General features: G+C 34.6%; 1 protein-coding gene across 1 annotated transcript in view; it reads left to right on the top strand.

Moving 5' to 3' along the window:
- Positions 1–17,823, top strand: part of hmcn2 (hemicentin 2) — a 94,950-nt gene that overhangs the window by 42,611 nt on the left and 34,516 nt on the right. Inside the window, 6 exon segments of the mRNA XM_051117996.1 lie at positions 907–942; positions 944–1,067; positions 1,143–1,302; positions 7,501–7,628; positions 7,940–8,185; positions 8,468–8,551. Of these exon segments, the coding sequence (XP_050973953.1) occupies positions 907–942; positions 944–1,067; positions 1,143–1,302; positions 7,501–7,628; positions 7,940–8,185; positions 8,468–8,551 (778 nt within the window).

Raw genomic sequence — 17,823 nt, 5'->3', positions numbered from 1 at the left:
CTTCAAATTCAAAAAGTTTTCACCCCCTGGCTCTTAATGCCTCGTTTTTCCCTTCTGAAGCATCAGTGAGCGTCTAAACCTTCTGTAATAGTTGCATATGAGTCCCTCAGTTGTCCCCAGTGTGAAAAGATGAATCTCAAAATCATACAGTCATTGCTGGAAAGGGTTCAAATACACAAAAATGCTGAAAAACCACATAATTTGTGGGAGGAGGCAGTTTATCTGTTCAGGACAAACAAGGGACTCATGAACAACTATAACTAAACAAAAAAACACAGCTGTGGATCATTCAGATAACAACACAGTATTAAGAATCAAGCGTATGTAAACTTCTGAAGCTTTTGTCATTTTTATAAATTCAACTATTATTTTATCATATGGACGTATATGTAAATGACTTTTATGTGAAATATCTTATTCAGGTCAGTACTAAATAAAAAATAACACGCATTTTCTATGATCTCTCTTATTTTGGTAAAATAATTAACATTTTGCAGATTCTGCAAGGTGTATGTAAACTTTTGACCTCAACTGTACCTACAGTATAGTGGCAAATTAATCAGAAGTCTCACACATTCAAAGAAAGTAGCTTACTTCTATGTTGCAAAGTAAGGTGAATATAATGATTCAGTTCACTGCGACTTCATAAATTGAATAAAAACATAAAAAGCAAAAACACACACCTGATACACATTCTTGTTTCATAATTTTGTAGACTGTTCCTTTTATAGACTGTATATTTCCATCCTGTTCCAACGGAAGTGATATGAACGAATCTGACATTGTAATTACGACTTCCCTGCTCAAAATTTCCCAGGAGGACTTAAATGCACCATAATCTTCCTTCTGGCCCAACAAGCTTGTTTCAGAGTATTCAGGTTGTCGGCCATCATCTTCTCTCCCCAGGGTCGAGATCCCTCAAACAGGCCTGTGTCAGCACCTTCTTGAGACAGCTGATGGGAGTCTGTACATCTCCAGTCCCACAGCGGAGGATGCAGGGGTTTATGTCTGCACTGCCACCAGTGCCGTGGGCTACACCAGCAGAGAGATGCATCTGAGCGTGAACAGTGAGGAATATATGACTGATTTACGCTAAAAAAAAATTAGTGTAGAAATATTTTCTGAGTCTGTCGTTTCAATAGGCAAACCGAGAATCGTTGGTGCCGAAGGGTCACGGGCAATGGTTAAAATGGCAGCAGAGGTTGGATCAGAAGTCATCCTTCCATGTGAAGTTCATGGAAGTCCTACACCCCTAGTGACTTGGAGCAGAAATGGGCAACCGATACCTCCTGTCACGGCCTGGTAGGAAAACAATAATCGTACCTGTTGTACACCATACTGATTATATAAATCACTAAGACATCTAACATACACTATCACTCATACACTAATATAAATAAACGCACCAAGTTATGTTAGAATGATTTTCTGAAGGATCATGTGACGCTGAGGACTGGAGTAATGATGCTGAAAATTCAGTTTTGCCGTCATAGGAATAAATTACTAAATAAATATACACTACAAGTCAAAAGTTTTTTAATTGACAGTTTTAATTGAAAGTTAAGTTTTTAATGTTTTTTTAAAGAAGTCTATTCTGCTCACCATGCCTGCATTTATTTGATGCAAAGTACAGAAAAAAAAAGTCAATTTTTGAAATATTTTTACTATTTAAAATAACTGTTTTCTATTAGAATATGTTTTGAAATGTAATTTATTCCTGTGATTTATTCCATTGCTCCAATCACATGATACTTCAAAAATCATTCTAATATTCTGATTTGCTGCTCAAAAAAACATTTAATGTTGTTATTATTATGTTGAAAACAGCTGAGCAGATTTTTCAGGTTACTTTGATGAATAGAAACTTCATAAGAACAGCGTTTATCTGAAAAAAAAAAAAAAATTGTAACACTATAAATGTCTTTATCATCACTTTTGATAAATTTAAAGCATCCTTGCTAAATAAAAGTATTTTTTTTAAAAACTGACGCTTTTGAATGGTATAGTGTCTAATGTTATAAAAGTTTTTTTTTTATATTTCAGATAAATGCTGATCTTTAGATCATTCTATTCATCAAAGAATCCTGAAAAAATGTACTTAACTTAACTTAAATATTGATCATAATAATAATAATAATAAAAAATGTTTCTTCAGCATATTAGAATGGTTTCTGAAGGATCATGTGACACTGAAAACTGGAGTAATGATGCTGAAAATTTAGCTTTGATCACAGAAATAAATTATAATTTAAAATATATTCAAAAAAAAAGCAGTTATTTTAAATAGTAAAAATATTTCACAATATTACTGCTTTTGCTGTATTTGGATCAAATAAATGCAGACAGGAAAAAAAAACATTAAAAACTACTTACTGTTCAAAAACTTTGACTGGTAGTGTATTTAAATTAAAAAAACTGTTATTTTAATTTGTAATGATATTTCACAATAATGATTGAACATAATAGACTTCTTTCAAAAACATTAAAACTTTTTAACAGAAATGTATTTTTCCCACTTTTTTTCCCATTTTTTGTCCACATTTTCTCATTTAACCAATCTATTTTTCTAAGAAACTAAGCTCACCTGTCAAATTTGGCCCATATTGAAAAGCATTAAAAAAAAAGTATTAAAAAAGGATATTTTATTTACAGATTTAAAAAAACACAACGTCCAACAGCCAAAGGTCAAAGTCCAAATATCCTCTTTAATTGTATTTCTTTAGATACTCTTGACAGTGTCACAAAACCTGGTTCATGAAGCCAAAAATGATGTGGTATTCCTAACCGAAATCATTTGCGCGGTTTTTGCTTTTAGAACAGTGTTGTTATAGTACATAATAAATAGCAGAAATATGTCCTGATGAGTGATGAAGTTTTCTTGCTGTGAAGGAATGGGCCCTGATGAGGTGATGTAGCCATCTATAAAAGGCTTCAGCTGTGTCAAAATTCACCCCAGCTGACTTCTCTTACCTCATTCTAACTCCCCTGGACAAGAGCTAGAGCCAGTTCGGCTTCAGCAACAGCCACCGGTGCTCTGTTATAAAAGATGCATTAGATTTCAACTTGATGGACTGATGCTTTGCATTTATTTGATTAAAGTGAAAACATCATCTGCAGGCATCTTTTCTCAGCATTAATTTCATGTTTTCAGAGTGTTGGATGAAAGCAGAGAGTTTTTAATTGTAGTACTCTATCATAGGCCAGACCATAAACTATCCAGGAGTACAATGATGTGACATAGTAAAAATAAATGGAAATAAGACTCTCTTATACAGGCTAAAGTTGACATTTTTGCTGTCTTTTAAAGAAATATTCCAGGTTTAATGCAAGTTTAGCTCAATCGATAGCATTTGGGTTAAATGGGCAATGGATGTGAATGAGGCCACACTGTAAAAAAACAATTTGTTGAGTCAACTTAAAATAATTTGTAACCTGGCTGCCTTAAAATTGTAAGTTCAGTCAGCTCAAAAAAAGTTTATTCAACTTGAAATGTTAAATTATACTAAATGACAACTTAGATATTTGAGTTTAATCAACTTAAAATTTTAAGGCAGCTGGGTTACTTACCCATCTGTTAAGCAAACACAAATATCTAAGTTGTTACTTAGTACAACTTAACATTTTAAGTTGACTAAACTTATTTTAGCTGACTGAACTTAAAATTTTAAGGCAGCAGGGTAACAAATTATTTTAAGCTTACTCAACTAATTGTGTTTTTTTATTTTTTACAGTGCAGTCTGTAAACATTACAGTACTCGCTGTTTCAGTAGGACAGCCACAAGACATAAACAATATTCATGTTAACTTGAATTTAGTGTGAAAATTTTTTTTTTATACGTATTATAGTTTTACAGAAGAATAAATGTGTAGTATTTGCTTTTATAAAATTATAAGCTTCACATTTGGACCACAAAACCAGTCTTAAGTAGTACTGGTGTATTTGTAGTAATAGCCAAAAATACATTATATGGGTCAAAAATCATTAGGATATTAAGTAAAGATCATGTTCCATGAAGATATTTGGTAAATTTCCTACCTTAAATATATCAAAACTTAGTTTTTGATTAGTAATATGCATTGCTAAGAATATATTTGGACAGCTTTAAAGGGGATTTTATCAGTGTTTTGAACAAAACAAACATCAATGGAAAGCTTATTTATTCAGAATTCAGATAATGTATAAATCTCAATTTCAAAAAATTGACCCTTGTGACTGGTTTTGTGGTCCAGGGTCACATTTCTGCTTCCTCTAAAATTCCATTCACTTCCATTCTAAGTACAAAAATAGGGACAAATCCCAATTATTTTAGGTGGCAATCAACATTATCCAATGTTTTTGGCTTTATCAAATTAATCTGACCAAAAACTTGTAAAAGCATGTGTTGAAGACACGTTTCTTTTAGTCGTTTCCCAGTCGTTATGAAGGACTTATACCTACTTGAGATGCAAGGTGTAAAATCACATGAGGTTCAATGGAAAACAGATGTGAAGTTCATTACGTTGAGGTTGATGTATTTGCTCAGTAAACTGATTATGGCAGTTGGGCTGAAGGTGTAGGGATCAGAATGAGAAGCATGCTGGGATTTTTTTAGTAGGTACTGGAGCACGTCGATGGCATTAGTCAGAGGGAAGCAGCAGATAGGTATTGCAAGGATGTATGGATGACAGCTTTAGGATTAGGTAATGTGGTCTGTCTGTGAAAGCAGGGAATTACTGGAACGTTGAGACACTGTGTTCCTGGTAAAGCAAAGAATGAGACCTGTGCATAAGTGTGTGTGTGTGTGTGTGTGTTTTGAGTGATAGTCACAAAGGAAGAAGTGTAGCCTGCATAATGTTTGAGTCTCCAGGAGCTTCCTGTCTCATAAAACAGCATGTCGACGTCTCAGTCTGCCTGACGAGAATAACACGCCACTCCAGAGACATCTGCCACACAGGAAAGAAGATTGTGTGTGGAAAGAGTGTTTAATCTAGAATCAGGTGGCTGTAGGGATGTTTGGGGTCACCAGTGCTCGGTTGAACCTTGTGAGCTTGGAGCTTTATCTAAATGTGAACTACTTTTTTAAAGATTTTTTTTTAGCCTTTTCTCTTTCTCTTTCTCTTTCTGGCCAATTCTAGCACCCTTGATTACCCTAATTACCCGGAGTCCAATTTTGCCAGTTTCCACATGTGTTTCTACAGAGTGGTTCAAACTGCCCTAACAGGGTTTACACACTGATTTAACTAGAATTTGCTGTTTGATGGAATTTGTTTGAGTTTGAACCTAAACTTAAAAAGACAGTTTTGTGTATTGTTATTTACAGGTATTCAACAGATCCAACCCCTAAATTTCTCATACATGTTTTAGGTGCCAGTAAGTTGTATGGCAGAGAAATGCAAAAAGCAATGTGCATTTCATGAACGTTTACTGTAAATATTCAATTCGTCATCTATAATTCTTTGTAAAAAAAAAAAAGAAAAAGAAAAAAGGACAAAGAAAGTCACTCCAAACTGATGTTACTTAGGAAATATTCATTGTAAATTTTTAAATTGACAGCCACAATTTTTTGTAAAAAAAAGAAAAAGGAACGTAAGAAACAGTCACTCCAACACTGATGTTATTTGTGACCCTGGACCACAAAACCAGTCAAAAGGGTCATTTTTATATAATCTGAAAGCTGAATAAATAAGCTTTCCATTGATGTATGGTTTGTTAGAATAGGACAATATTTGGCTGAGAAACAACTGTTTGAAAATCTGGAATCTAAGGGTGCCAAAAAATCAAAATATTGAAAAAATGCCTTTAGACCTGTCCCAATGAAGTTCTTAGCAATGCATATTTAAAAAAGATAAAAAATTAAGTTTTGATGTATTTACGGTAGGAAATTTACAAAATATCTTCATGGAACATCTTTATTTAATACCCTAATGATTTTTGGCATAAAAAAATCTATGCAATGTATTTTTTGGCTATTGCTACAAATATACCTGTGCTACTTAAGACTGGTATTGTGGTCCAGGGTCATATTTCAGAAATATTCATTGTAAATTTTCAAGTTGGCAGGCATAATTCTTTGTAAAAAAAAAAAAAGAAAGAAAAAAAAGGAAAAAAGAAACAGTGACTCCAAATGTATCTTATTTCAGAAATATTCATTGTAAATTTTCAAGTTGGCAGCCATCATTTTTTGTAAAAAAGAAAGAGGACAAAGAAACAGTTACTCCAAATTGATGTTATTTGAGAAATATCCATTGTAAATGGTCAAGTTAGTGGCCATAATTCTTTGTGTAAAAAAGAACAAAAGAGTTGCTCTAAATTGATGTTATTTCAGAAATATTCATTGTAAATTTAAGTTGGCAGCTATAATTCTTCGTATTAAAAAAAGGAAAAAAAAGAGTCACTCCGAATTGATGTTATTTCAGAAATATCCATTGTATATTTTCAAGTTAGTGGCCATAATTCTTTGTTAAAAAAAAAAAAAAGGGAAAAAAGAGTCACTCCAAATTGATGTTATTTCAGAAATATCCACTGTATATTTTCAAGTTAGTGGCCGTAATTCTTTGCAAAAAAAGAACAAAAGAGTTGCTCTAAATTGATGTTTTTTCAGAAGTATTCATTGTAAGTTTTCATGTTTGCAGCCATAATTCTTTGTAAAAAAAAAAAAAGGGACAATAGAAACAGTCACTCCAAAATGATGTTATTTCATAAATATTCATTGTACATTTTCATGGCCATAATGCTTTGTAAAACATACACACACACACAATAGAATGAAAGGAATGGAATATTAACTGTATACTTTCATGTGGGTAGCCATAATACTTTGTTAAAAAAAAGAAAGAAAGAAAGAAAGAAAAAGAAAGAAAAAGAAAATATACATTGTACATTTTCATGTTGGCAGTGATAATGCCTCGAAAATAAATAAATAAATAGTAATCAAAATAGTCTCTTGAAGACTGCTGCTTAGACTAGCATACAATCAGAAATAATTTTTTATCAGTATTTTTATCATAAATCAAATGCTTCATTATACCACTTGTGTTCACATGAGTGTTTCTACTCAGCTTCTTTATACAACAAAACTTTGTTAATTCATTAGAAATCACGTGTAATCTTGTGAAGTAAATCTTGGGTACGAATCTTGGCCATGACCCACTATTTAGTGATCTCAGCGTTAGTCCACATGTGCAAGACTTGTGAGAAAAAAGTAGGAGGTGGAGTACTTTGTCCCAAATGGGTTTTGTTGAATATGGTAGCTTGTAGCTTCCTTTCAGATTTATTAGTTGTATTTGTATTTAGGTTGCCATAATAAAGTTGCTAAGCAAATGTTCAAAAGATTACGGTCCAAATGAAACCAAGCTGATTTTCTCAATCGGTTTCAATTGCGCAAGTTAGAAACCAGCTTGCGTGCATATACACAAGACCACACATACATATACGCCACACATACTCTTTAACAGACACGCTCACTCTAAAACATGCCTCTTTTGACCTCACAGCCTGACCTTTGACCTCTTCTTACGCAGGTTCACCATTCTGCCGTCTGGTTCTCTGAAGATTAGTGATGTCAGGCTGATAGACAGTAAATTGTACACCTGTTCTGCTGCTAACCCAGCTGGAAACGTCTCACTCACCTACAATTTGCAAGTACAAGGTAAGGTCCAATAATCTCAAGATGTATCTGTGGAAAAACTCTCAAATAAAAGATATAGAATGCAAATTTTGGGAGTGTTCATAGTTCATACAATTCTTCATCCTTTTAATGACAATATTTCTTTTGACGGCTTTGACAGGGAAACTTAAATGTAATCTTGTAAACAACAAGTGCTGTGGTAGTACCATGATACAGGGATAGTCTCAGATAGTATTACCATCATACTTTAATATTTAATACATTTCTGTATCAAATGAACTACCAGACAATGAAGATACAATACTTTTTTTTAACTGGTTTTATCCTAACAGCTAAACCAAGGATTCAGCCAGCACCTACGTCTCTTAAGGCTCTGATTGGCCAGACGGTGGTCTTGCCATGTGTGGTCCAAGGAGAGCCGAGTCCTCAGATCAGCTGGCTTCACAACGGACTTCCTGTGGGCAATGACAGGATGCTGAAGATCCAGGCGGTCCAGCACTCGGACAGCGGCACGTACAGTTGTGTAGCCAGGAATAGTGCTGGAGAAGATACGATCGAGATTGTTCTGAACATTTTAGGTACGTCTCCAAGAAATCTTTTGTTCAACTATGAACATTTGTCATTGCACAAAGAACTCTTTGGAAACCAACACATTTTTAGGAAGGCAATATATATTATTATCCCCAGCCAATCTAAATCATGACTTAACTTGACTTATATGAGTGTGTAAACATCACCAGTGGACATGGTCACAAATCACTTATTCCTGTGTTCCTGTTCTCTCCACTCTGACCCTTAAGTTGACCTTTGGCTTTGGGGCTTTTATGTTAACCTTGTGATTTGTGTGTTGGTGGTTACAGAGGGCCCCTATTTTGAAACCAACGGAGAGACCATCATTGAGAGTGTGTCTAACAGCAGAGTGTTCATCCCTTGCCCTGCTCGAGGTAGGTAAACTTGCATAGCTTGTCGCAAACATATGATATGTTTTGGATTTTTTTTTTGTTTGTTTGTATTTGTGGTGTATTTTCCTCGGTAATACTTTATGTTAAAGGGATAGTTATTAATTACTCACTCTCATGTTGTTCCAGACCTTTGTTCATCTTGGGAACACAAATTAAGATATTTTTAATTAAAACCGAAAGCTTTCTGACCCTGCATATACAGCAAGGGTGAACTATCCCTGTAAGGTCCAATTCTTACTATTAACTAGCTACTTATTAGTATGCATATTACTAGAATATTGTCTGTTTAGTAGTACTTATTAGGCACATATGCCTTATTCTGCACGACCACATTCTAGATCCTTTAACCCGACCCAATACCTCTTAGTTTCCCTGTTCTACACTGTCACCATATTTTTTTCTCTGCTCCTGTGGTTTAATCTTGTTTGTCAAACGAGTGCTTTAAAAAACTAAATGCAATTTAAACTTGATGTGTTAGTGGTCTAAACTTTTGTTAACCTACTTTACTAGCTTTAAAAAAAACAAAAACTACATGATTGTGGCAATTTATCAGCAAGACCAGCACAAAACCAGAATAAACCAGCACCAACCAGCAGGGAAATATATATACTGTATATTGGTCAAAGTTTGTGTTTTTCAATTACAATTTCAAATTACAATTTGCAAATGATCTGGTATTTAATTTTCTCTGAATTTCTAGATTTTATTCAGTAAACAGTGAACACAGATTTATGTAAAGAGATTTTTTGGCTGAGCTGTAGAATGTATCATATGTGACCCTGGACCACAAAACCAGTCATAAGTGTTAATTTTTGGAAATTGAGCTTTCGTCTGAAAGCTGAATAAATAAGCTTTCCATTGATGTATGGTTTGTTAGGATAGAAGAATATTTGGCCGAGATACAACTATTTCAGTATATGGAATCTGAGGGTGCAAAAAAATCTAAATATTGAGAAAATCGCCTTTAAATTTGTCCAAATCCAAAGTTCTTTGCAATGCGTATTACTAATCAAAAATTAAGTTTTGATATATTTACAGTAGCAAATGTACTAAATATCTTCATGGAACATGTTCTTTATTTAATTTCCTAATGATTTTTGGCATAAAAGAAAAATCTATAATTTTGACCCATACAATGTATTTTTGGCTATTGCTACAAATATACCCCAGCAACGTAAGACTGGTTTTGTGGTCCAGGGTCACATATACATTGTAATTCAGGTGAGTTTATAGATAAACAAGCTCATATAGATAAAACAATACATACAGTATGTATGTATATATATTAGGGATGCAACAATACAGTTAGTCCACGGTTCAATACGTACCTCGGTTTTTAACCACGGTTTTTGGTTCAGTTCTGATAGCTTGCCATATCAGAGTTTTTTTTGCACTTAATAACAACAAAATACTTCTGTAAACCTCTGTACACTGAAAAAAAAGCATGGATTATTATATGTCTGCTTAATATTCTTTTGAGAGAGGTATTATTTTTCAGATTTTTAGAAAATAGACATATGCGTCAAAGAAGTAGCACTGATTACGTTCCGTTCCAGTTTCTCTAATATGGATATATATTGTACATTTATGTCCCAGTCACATTTTCTTGGTTAAACATTACTTACACTATCAGGAAAAGAAAAAAAAAAGAAAACGATTTTACATTTTTACATTAACAATGTAATCTATATTCTATTTAAGAAACGAACAAGGCAGTAACAATTTAAACAATATATTTGATTTGTGAATTAATTTTCAGCTATTATTTTAATAGTTAACTATCTTTTAATTTTTCAGAGCATCAGTTACTGTATCAAAGCTCAGTATTGAGTCACAAACACAGACGTCTGAGTTGTTCATTTTTAAAATTAGTCTTCCTATTAACACCATTATGTTGTTCATTAAGACTGATTTGCAAACACGGAACGCACACAAACACAAGAGGCGGGATTTATCATATGAACCAATCATGGCTGATCAAAACCAGTCATATCCAATCATATTGAAATTGAGCCATTGCCTCCTCTCAAGTGACTTTTCTCCATTCCATTCATTTTTTTCTCATCCAGTTTTTTGAGGAGGCACTGCCTCCCTTGTCTCCTTGGAGGAAACACCCCTGAAATATCAAAACAATAAGTTTATGGTATGACTCTATTTAGATGTATCAGTAAACAAGTGTGTGCGCGCGTGTGTGTGTGTGTGTGTGTGAGAGAGAGAGTGACGTGATGAAAGCTGTACTGAAATCTGTCTTTGAGAGTTTAGTTTTTTTCCTGCTGTCTCTCACCATATGGTCTTTTTTCTCACCGCCGCCTCATTTTGGCTGCTGGCAACATCCTCGTTTGGTAACACTTTGCGCAGGTTTAACAGCTCGTTTCACATAAACAGACCTGGAAAGGAAGTCAAATGCCTTCACTTGCTAGGAGCGAGAGGTGTTTAGTGTGAATCTGTGTCTGTTTATGAAACGCACTACGGCGATACATACCCAGCTTTCCCGCGCACATTGTAAGCTAATAGGTGTTGTTTTGATGGAAACCTGCCATGGCAACCCTGACATGATGTGTGTGTATGAGTGTGTATGTGTGCAGCAGCTGGAACACTACTCTTCTCCTCTGTCTCCGAGGGCCACATCTGCTTTCCTGCATGCGATGGCCCACTGGGAGAGGAATCCTAATTAGGGACTGTTGCAGGCGGAGGGGAGGAGGGCTAAGAGCTAGAGTACAAGGGAAGAAAGGGTTTGATGGGTCATTTTTACAGCTAGAAAAGAGTCGGTTATCAGTCTGTCTTGAATCAGAGCAAAGATGGTCAAGTCATCCTTGTTATTAAGTGGAAATTGTGCCGAATTGCGGTTCGCTTTCTTGCGTTTGTGCTGGATCTCTAACGTTGTTATGGCGACTGAGAATTCAGACATCTGTGTAGCACTTAATGAAAGGTACTTAATACAGATATGACAGTAAATAAGTGCAAACGGCTGTGCTGTTGTGCATGTTGGTGGCGGATGACGGTAATCATTAGGCTCAGACAAAAGTGCTTGTCTGTAAAATAAAGTGACGTGCCTAATAATCACACTTCATAGGAAATGAGCCAGCTCAAACACAACCTTTGCAGTTGATTTATAGACACTTGTGTTATGATTTCACTCTACACTAAAAGTTTGGGGTCTGTAAGTCTTTTATAGACACTTAGGCTGTATTCATTTGATTAAAAATACAGTAATAATGTGAAATATTAAAATAACTCTCTCTATTTTAATGTATATTTTGAAATGTAATTTATTCCTGTGATGGTAAAGCTAAACAGCATTATTACTCTAGTCTTCAGTGTCTCATGATCCTTCAGAAATCATTTTAATATGCTGACTTGCTGCTTGAGAAACATTACTTATTATTATCAATGTTGAAAACTATGATTGGGTTTTAGTGCCAAATAAAAAAAAAAAAAAATGAAGATTACGAGATTAAAGTCATAATATTTTGATGATAAAGTTGAAATTTTACGAGAATAAAGTTGAAATATTTTAAGAATAAAGTCAAAATGTTTTGAGAATTTAAATTGTGGAAATTAAAGTTATAATGGTAACACTTTAGTATAGTGAACAATTATCACCATTAATTAGTTGCTTATTAGCATACCTATTATTAACATATTGCCGGTTTATTAGTGCTTATAAAGCACATATTCTGCATGAACATATCTAACATCCCTAGTCCTTAACAACTACCTTACTAACTATTAATACACAGCAAATTAGGAGTTTGTTGAGGCAAAAGTCATAGTTAATGGTTTGTTAATAGCGAGAATTGGATCTTAAAATAAAGTGTGATCGTTTTTTATAAGATTTATTTATGGGCTTTTTATGCCTTTATTTGGAGAGGACAGTGTAGAGCAGACAGGAAAGCATTGGGTGAAGAGAGAGGGGAATAGGATCGGCAAAGGACCACGATCCGGGATTCGAACTCGGGTCGCCGCGAGCGCTGTTGCACTGTATGTTATTTAACTCTTTTTTTAATACTACAAATATATGTGGGATTATTAGGAGAAATCATACCATGTGTCATACTCTAGGGGGCAGTATACTTGAAAATAATATTTCATGTCTTTGATTGCATTTGTTATTTGTAGTGCGTCAGCCCATTAATAGCAATAAGCTTTGTGCTTTTGGTACTTTTAATATAAAAACAAAGTCTCAGCTTTCTAAATCAGTGTGTCTTACAAATAAAGGCATGTGTTTTTCAAGCTCTTTAATGTGACGTTACAGATCGCTGTATTCATGTGAATATTGAATATTCAGTTATACTGTTTTCTTTGTGAAGATTCCACCACCTACTCCGCGAAAATGTCTGTGGCATCCAGTCTTTCATTCCTCACATGTATTTAATTAAAACAACAATAAAACGTTCTAAAGGTTGAAGTGGACTCCAACTCGTTAACATAAGTTACATTGTCTTTTCTGAGGTATATAACGTTAAGTGACTATTCACAAGCTGTGTTATTTGCGGTATAATACAGTAAATAATTGGACATAATATTTAATGTCTTCCTGTTTTTTAGCTCGCCAGCTACCAAGTAATTGCAATAATTTTGTGCGTTGTTGCTTTTAATATAACACAGCTCAGCTTTCAAATTCTGTTGATTTTAACATAAAATACAACTTATAAATGTGTTTATTTCAAGTTTTTAGCAAGATGTAAAAGTGAATGAACATCAGAAGGCATGGAAGAAAAACAGCATAGCCTAATTTAATGAAACAAATGAATGTCTTATTATTGTAATCAGAAAGATGATTGACTTACATGCCTGTTAAACTGAAGCGATCATTAAAGAGTGTGAAAAACACATTATTTTAAGCATATTGTTTGTATCTCGCTCTAAAACTGACAGAATTTGAAAGCTGAGAATTTCTCCTAGTGCACCAAATCCGAGACATTTGCATGCGCAATAGGCTAGAGTATACTCTCAAAATATTATAACTTTACTCTCATAATTGCTGTGAATTAATTCAAAATATTTTTACTTTATTCTCGAAACATTTCAACTTTATTTTGGTCATTTCGACTTTATTTTTACAATTTTTTGACTTTATTCTCACAATATTTTGACTTTATTCTCATAATTTCCAGTTTATTCTCGAAATAATACGACTTTAATCTGGTAATGCTAGATTTTTTACTTTTTTAATATGCCACTAAAACAGTATCTTAGAAAACAGTTGTGCTGCTTAATATTTTGTGGAAAAAATTCAAAACAATAGCATTTTCACTTTTGTTACTTTTGATTTATGTAATATGTCTTTGCTGAAAAAAGCACAATATTGATTTAAAAAATTAAAATCCCACTAACTTCAAATTCCCCCAATTTTTGTAAGCATTTTAATTCAATTCTATGTTATTATAACCAAACTTACATAATTTTAAGACTGGTGGGCCACTCCACATCATAATAATTTTTGTTTGTTTGCAAACAATCATAATTTTGATGGTGTTAGTGGCACATACATTTAAATTAAGTTAAACATCTATATAAAATGCACACTTTTTTCTTATAACAGAATTTATTAGTCCTACAACAGGTGTGTTAGATAAAGAATCCATGTGCCAAAAGGTGTAGGAGTGAGGAAGTCCGTCCTTTTCAGATTAATCTATTTAATCTGGCTTACACTGAAAGACATGACCCCACCCAAGGAATGCATACAAGACTCTTTTTATAACGTGCATCATCTGAAGTATTGTTTGAGGGATTTCTGACAGATAAACTGCTCCTAACGTTATCCTGTAATGTAAACAGGACCAGCTGCACGCCATTCTTTAAGTTACAAAAACAATCAATCCAAACATTATGACTGTAAACATCTGCTCTGGGAGTTCTTTTCCCTCCTTTTCTGATTGGCTTGTTTCCGGCTGACTTATTGTATACAGCGTCCACTAAAAGTATTTAGACACTTAAGATGCACTTAAAAATGTAAAAAAAACTTTGAATTACATAATAAATTATATCAAGTGACATTTATTTTAAAGATAGCACAAACACATGTTTGAAATAAAATACTTAACTAAAAAAGCTTGTAAGAAAGCGAAGACAAAAAGTATTTATACGCTTAATAGTTTAAACATTAGTGGATAGTTAATGTGATAGGCTACACCTGTGGTTACTCTAATAGGACAGCTGTGTGAATTTTGCATCAGTTTGTTACAAGTCATTGCAAGCAGAGTTAGTTCTAAGAAAAACTCCAGCGTTTGCAGATGCCACCTGGTTTGATATGTTCTGTCACACCCTCATGCCATTTTAGACTTGTATGGCTTTCTTTCTTCTGTGAAAAATAAAAAAATAATTGCTTTTTGTCAATACAGGCTCATTGGGAAAAAGTTCTTCTACCTATATTTATGCAAAACTCCAAAAATGTCCCTATACATAAAATTCACTGCAGTTTTTTCTAGCTAAAATGAACACTAGTGGTAGTAACGCACCAACGTTAGTTGGTTTTATTTAGTTTCATTATAATTACAGGGCAGTTTATTGATTAATAAAGGCATATTTTAAATACATTTTGACATTTAGGTCACATAAACACCTTTTCTGAGGCTTTTCTGATGTAAACTTGCTTGGTAGCTCACCTGGTACAGCATTGTATATGCAATATAGAGGTACAAGTCCTCATTTGCTTTCATTAAAGTTGACGTATCATGAAAATCTGACTTTTTCCATGTTTAAGTGCTATAATCATGTCCCCGGTGCATTTACCAACTCAGAAAACATGAAAAAGAACAACCCAGTAATATTTTAGGCCTTTCTCTGCAAGCTTGTGAAAAACCAAGCCGCTCAGATTTCGCTCTGTCTGTGATGTAGAAAGCGGATCTTATTAAAATATTACAGCCCCTTAATCTGCACGTTTCCACCCACGGCGCCGCCGTTTTGTTTTCACAAGCGACAACAGTGTACCAGTTCTAATGCCATGGCAAAAGTTCAAGCAAAGCATGCTAACTGTTCTGTCGTTGGCTGCACAGATGAGTACAGAACACTATTAAGAGTCACAGCCTCAGAGAAGACGAGCGCAGTGGATTTATTCATTTATTTACTTTAAATTACGCTGCTGCCACACAGATCTAATATAAACATGCGGTTTCTTTCCCAGCTGTTTGCCTTCACAGACATAACCAGCTGTTTTTGTAACTCCTGTGTGTTTTTTAACATAAACTTGTGTGTATTTGTCAGTTTAGGTCCAATAAGACGTGAAAGAGAACTTAGTTTAGTACTCACATGCCGTGTGACAGCCGCTTTCTGTGCTTGTGCTACAGATGTGTGTGCTCAGAAAACCGTATATCAGACGTTTAAACTAATATTGCTTTAAAACACGTGATTTCAGTGTGACAGACATGATAATCAAAACAAAGCAGATGTTTTTTGGCAGAGTATCTGAGGAACAAGCTGTAAAAGCACAGCCTTGCTGGGAGCATCACATATCCAGATTCATATCTATGGGTTTTCGTAGCCGGTAGGTTTGTTCGGTCGCTCACGCAGTAGGGAGATGTACTTGAGCGTTAAAGAGCTCCGGTACGAATCCCGTGTAACTACGGTTTGACAAAACAGTTCAAATCTGCACACACGGAAGATTCACATGGCACGCTTGCATCAACAGTTGTGTTTTTATATAGTAGTTTTTCATTTGTTAACACTATCGGATAGGGGTGTAAGAAAATATCAATACACATGAGTATCACGATATTTTGTTCGGCGATACTGTAACAATTTTCAATACAGAATATCGATATTTAAGAAAAAAAATCATACAAGATTCATAGCAGATGCTTCGTTTTGAATTTATATCCTGACCGCTAGATGGCATTCTTCTTATCTCTGAACTTAAAGTGCCCCTATTATGCCATTTTAAAGGTTGCTAATATTGTTTTAATAGACTCCCAAAACAGGTTTACATGTATGCAAGGTCAAAAAACACTTTACAACACAGAACAACAGAAGCGTGATTTAGCCGGTTAGCATGATATGTGCAGGGTTGTAATACAATATTTGTAGATTCATCATCTTTTAGAAGTGAATATAAAACAGTTTTACTCACAGCGTAGGATACAGCGTCTTCCGTATAATGTACGTGTAAATTTCCATGTGACCTAAACCCCATGGAAATGTATGGGCGGGCAAGTTGTTCGCGACATAGAAAGTGGGTGGACATTATGCAAATCTGTTACTTCGTGACGTGTGGCCGTAACAGAGAAAGATTTGAAATCCTGACGACTCGTTTAGGCAAATGTGAGTCGACTCTTTTTTTTGATAGACAATAACTGTATTTATCGTGCACTGTCGGCTTCACAACTTTGCAGATAGTTTATGTTCACATACAGCTACATGACACACTACATGAAAGATCATATTTGAAAACGCATAATAGGGGCATTTTAAACAGTGACAGTAAATATTAGCTTTAAGGCACACCACTAATATTATCATTAATATAAGCTTTTGTGGTAACGTCCGCCCCAGAACCACGGCGCAGGCGCCACCTCGGCTGCACAGGCCACGGGATGCTTGTGCTGTGCGGTTGGGTGGCGGCCACACAGTGGTTCCGCTGCTTGCGTTTCCTTGTTTTACAATTATTTTGTTTTCTTTCGGATTCCTGCAAGCACTTTATTTGTCATTGATATTAAGCAGATGTAATTCTTAAGTTCAGCTCAAAATGTTATGACATTGTCCCCGGTTTCACAGACCAGGCTTAAGCCTATTCCCAGACTAAATTGTGAGTCTGAGCAGCAAAGAAACTTGCACTGATTGATCTTAAAACATGCCAGTGCCTTTGTATGTTACAATTGTAAACTTAAACGGTGAACCTTTAAAGCAGGGCCTAAAAATATATACTCTCTGTTTATAAAGGCTTACATTTTATACATTTAATAACTAAAGAATCCTGCAGGCATTTTATTTTCCCCCTTTACTCGTACTGCTCAAAAAGTATTTCAATAAGAATGTTACAGGGACTGATCTTTTGAACTATTTGAACTAAACTTTTTGCTAAGGTTTGCATATGGTGGTGTGTTCTTAATTACAGCTTTCCTTAAAGTATATCCTATTCTTAAAATAAGAATCCCAATATAACGCCTTGTTTACAGTATCGCAGCGTATCGCAACATATCGTCTCGCAACCCCTGTATCATGATACGTATCATATCGCCGGATTCTTGGCAATACACAGCCCTACTTTCGGGTAGGTTTAGGGTTTGGTTTGGTGTAGGGCGTATTTCCAACACGAT

Source organism: Labeo rohita, chromosome 8 (genome assembly GCF_022985175.1).
Source record: "Labeo rohita strain BAU-BD-2019 chromosome 8, IGBB_LRoh.1.0, whole genome shotgun sequence".
Lineage (NCBI taxonomy): Eukaryota > Metazoa > Chordata > Actinopteri > Cypriniformes > Cyprinidae > Labeo > Labeo rohita.
Note: the sequence above shows the minus strand (reverse complement) of the source record. Positions and strands in the feature narration are given on the sequence as shown.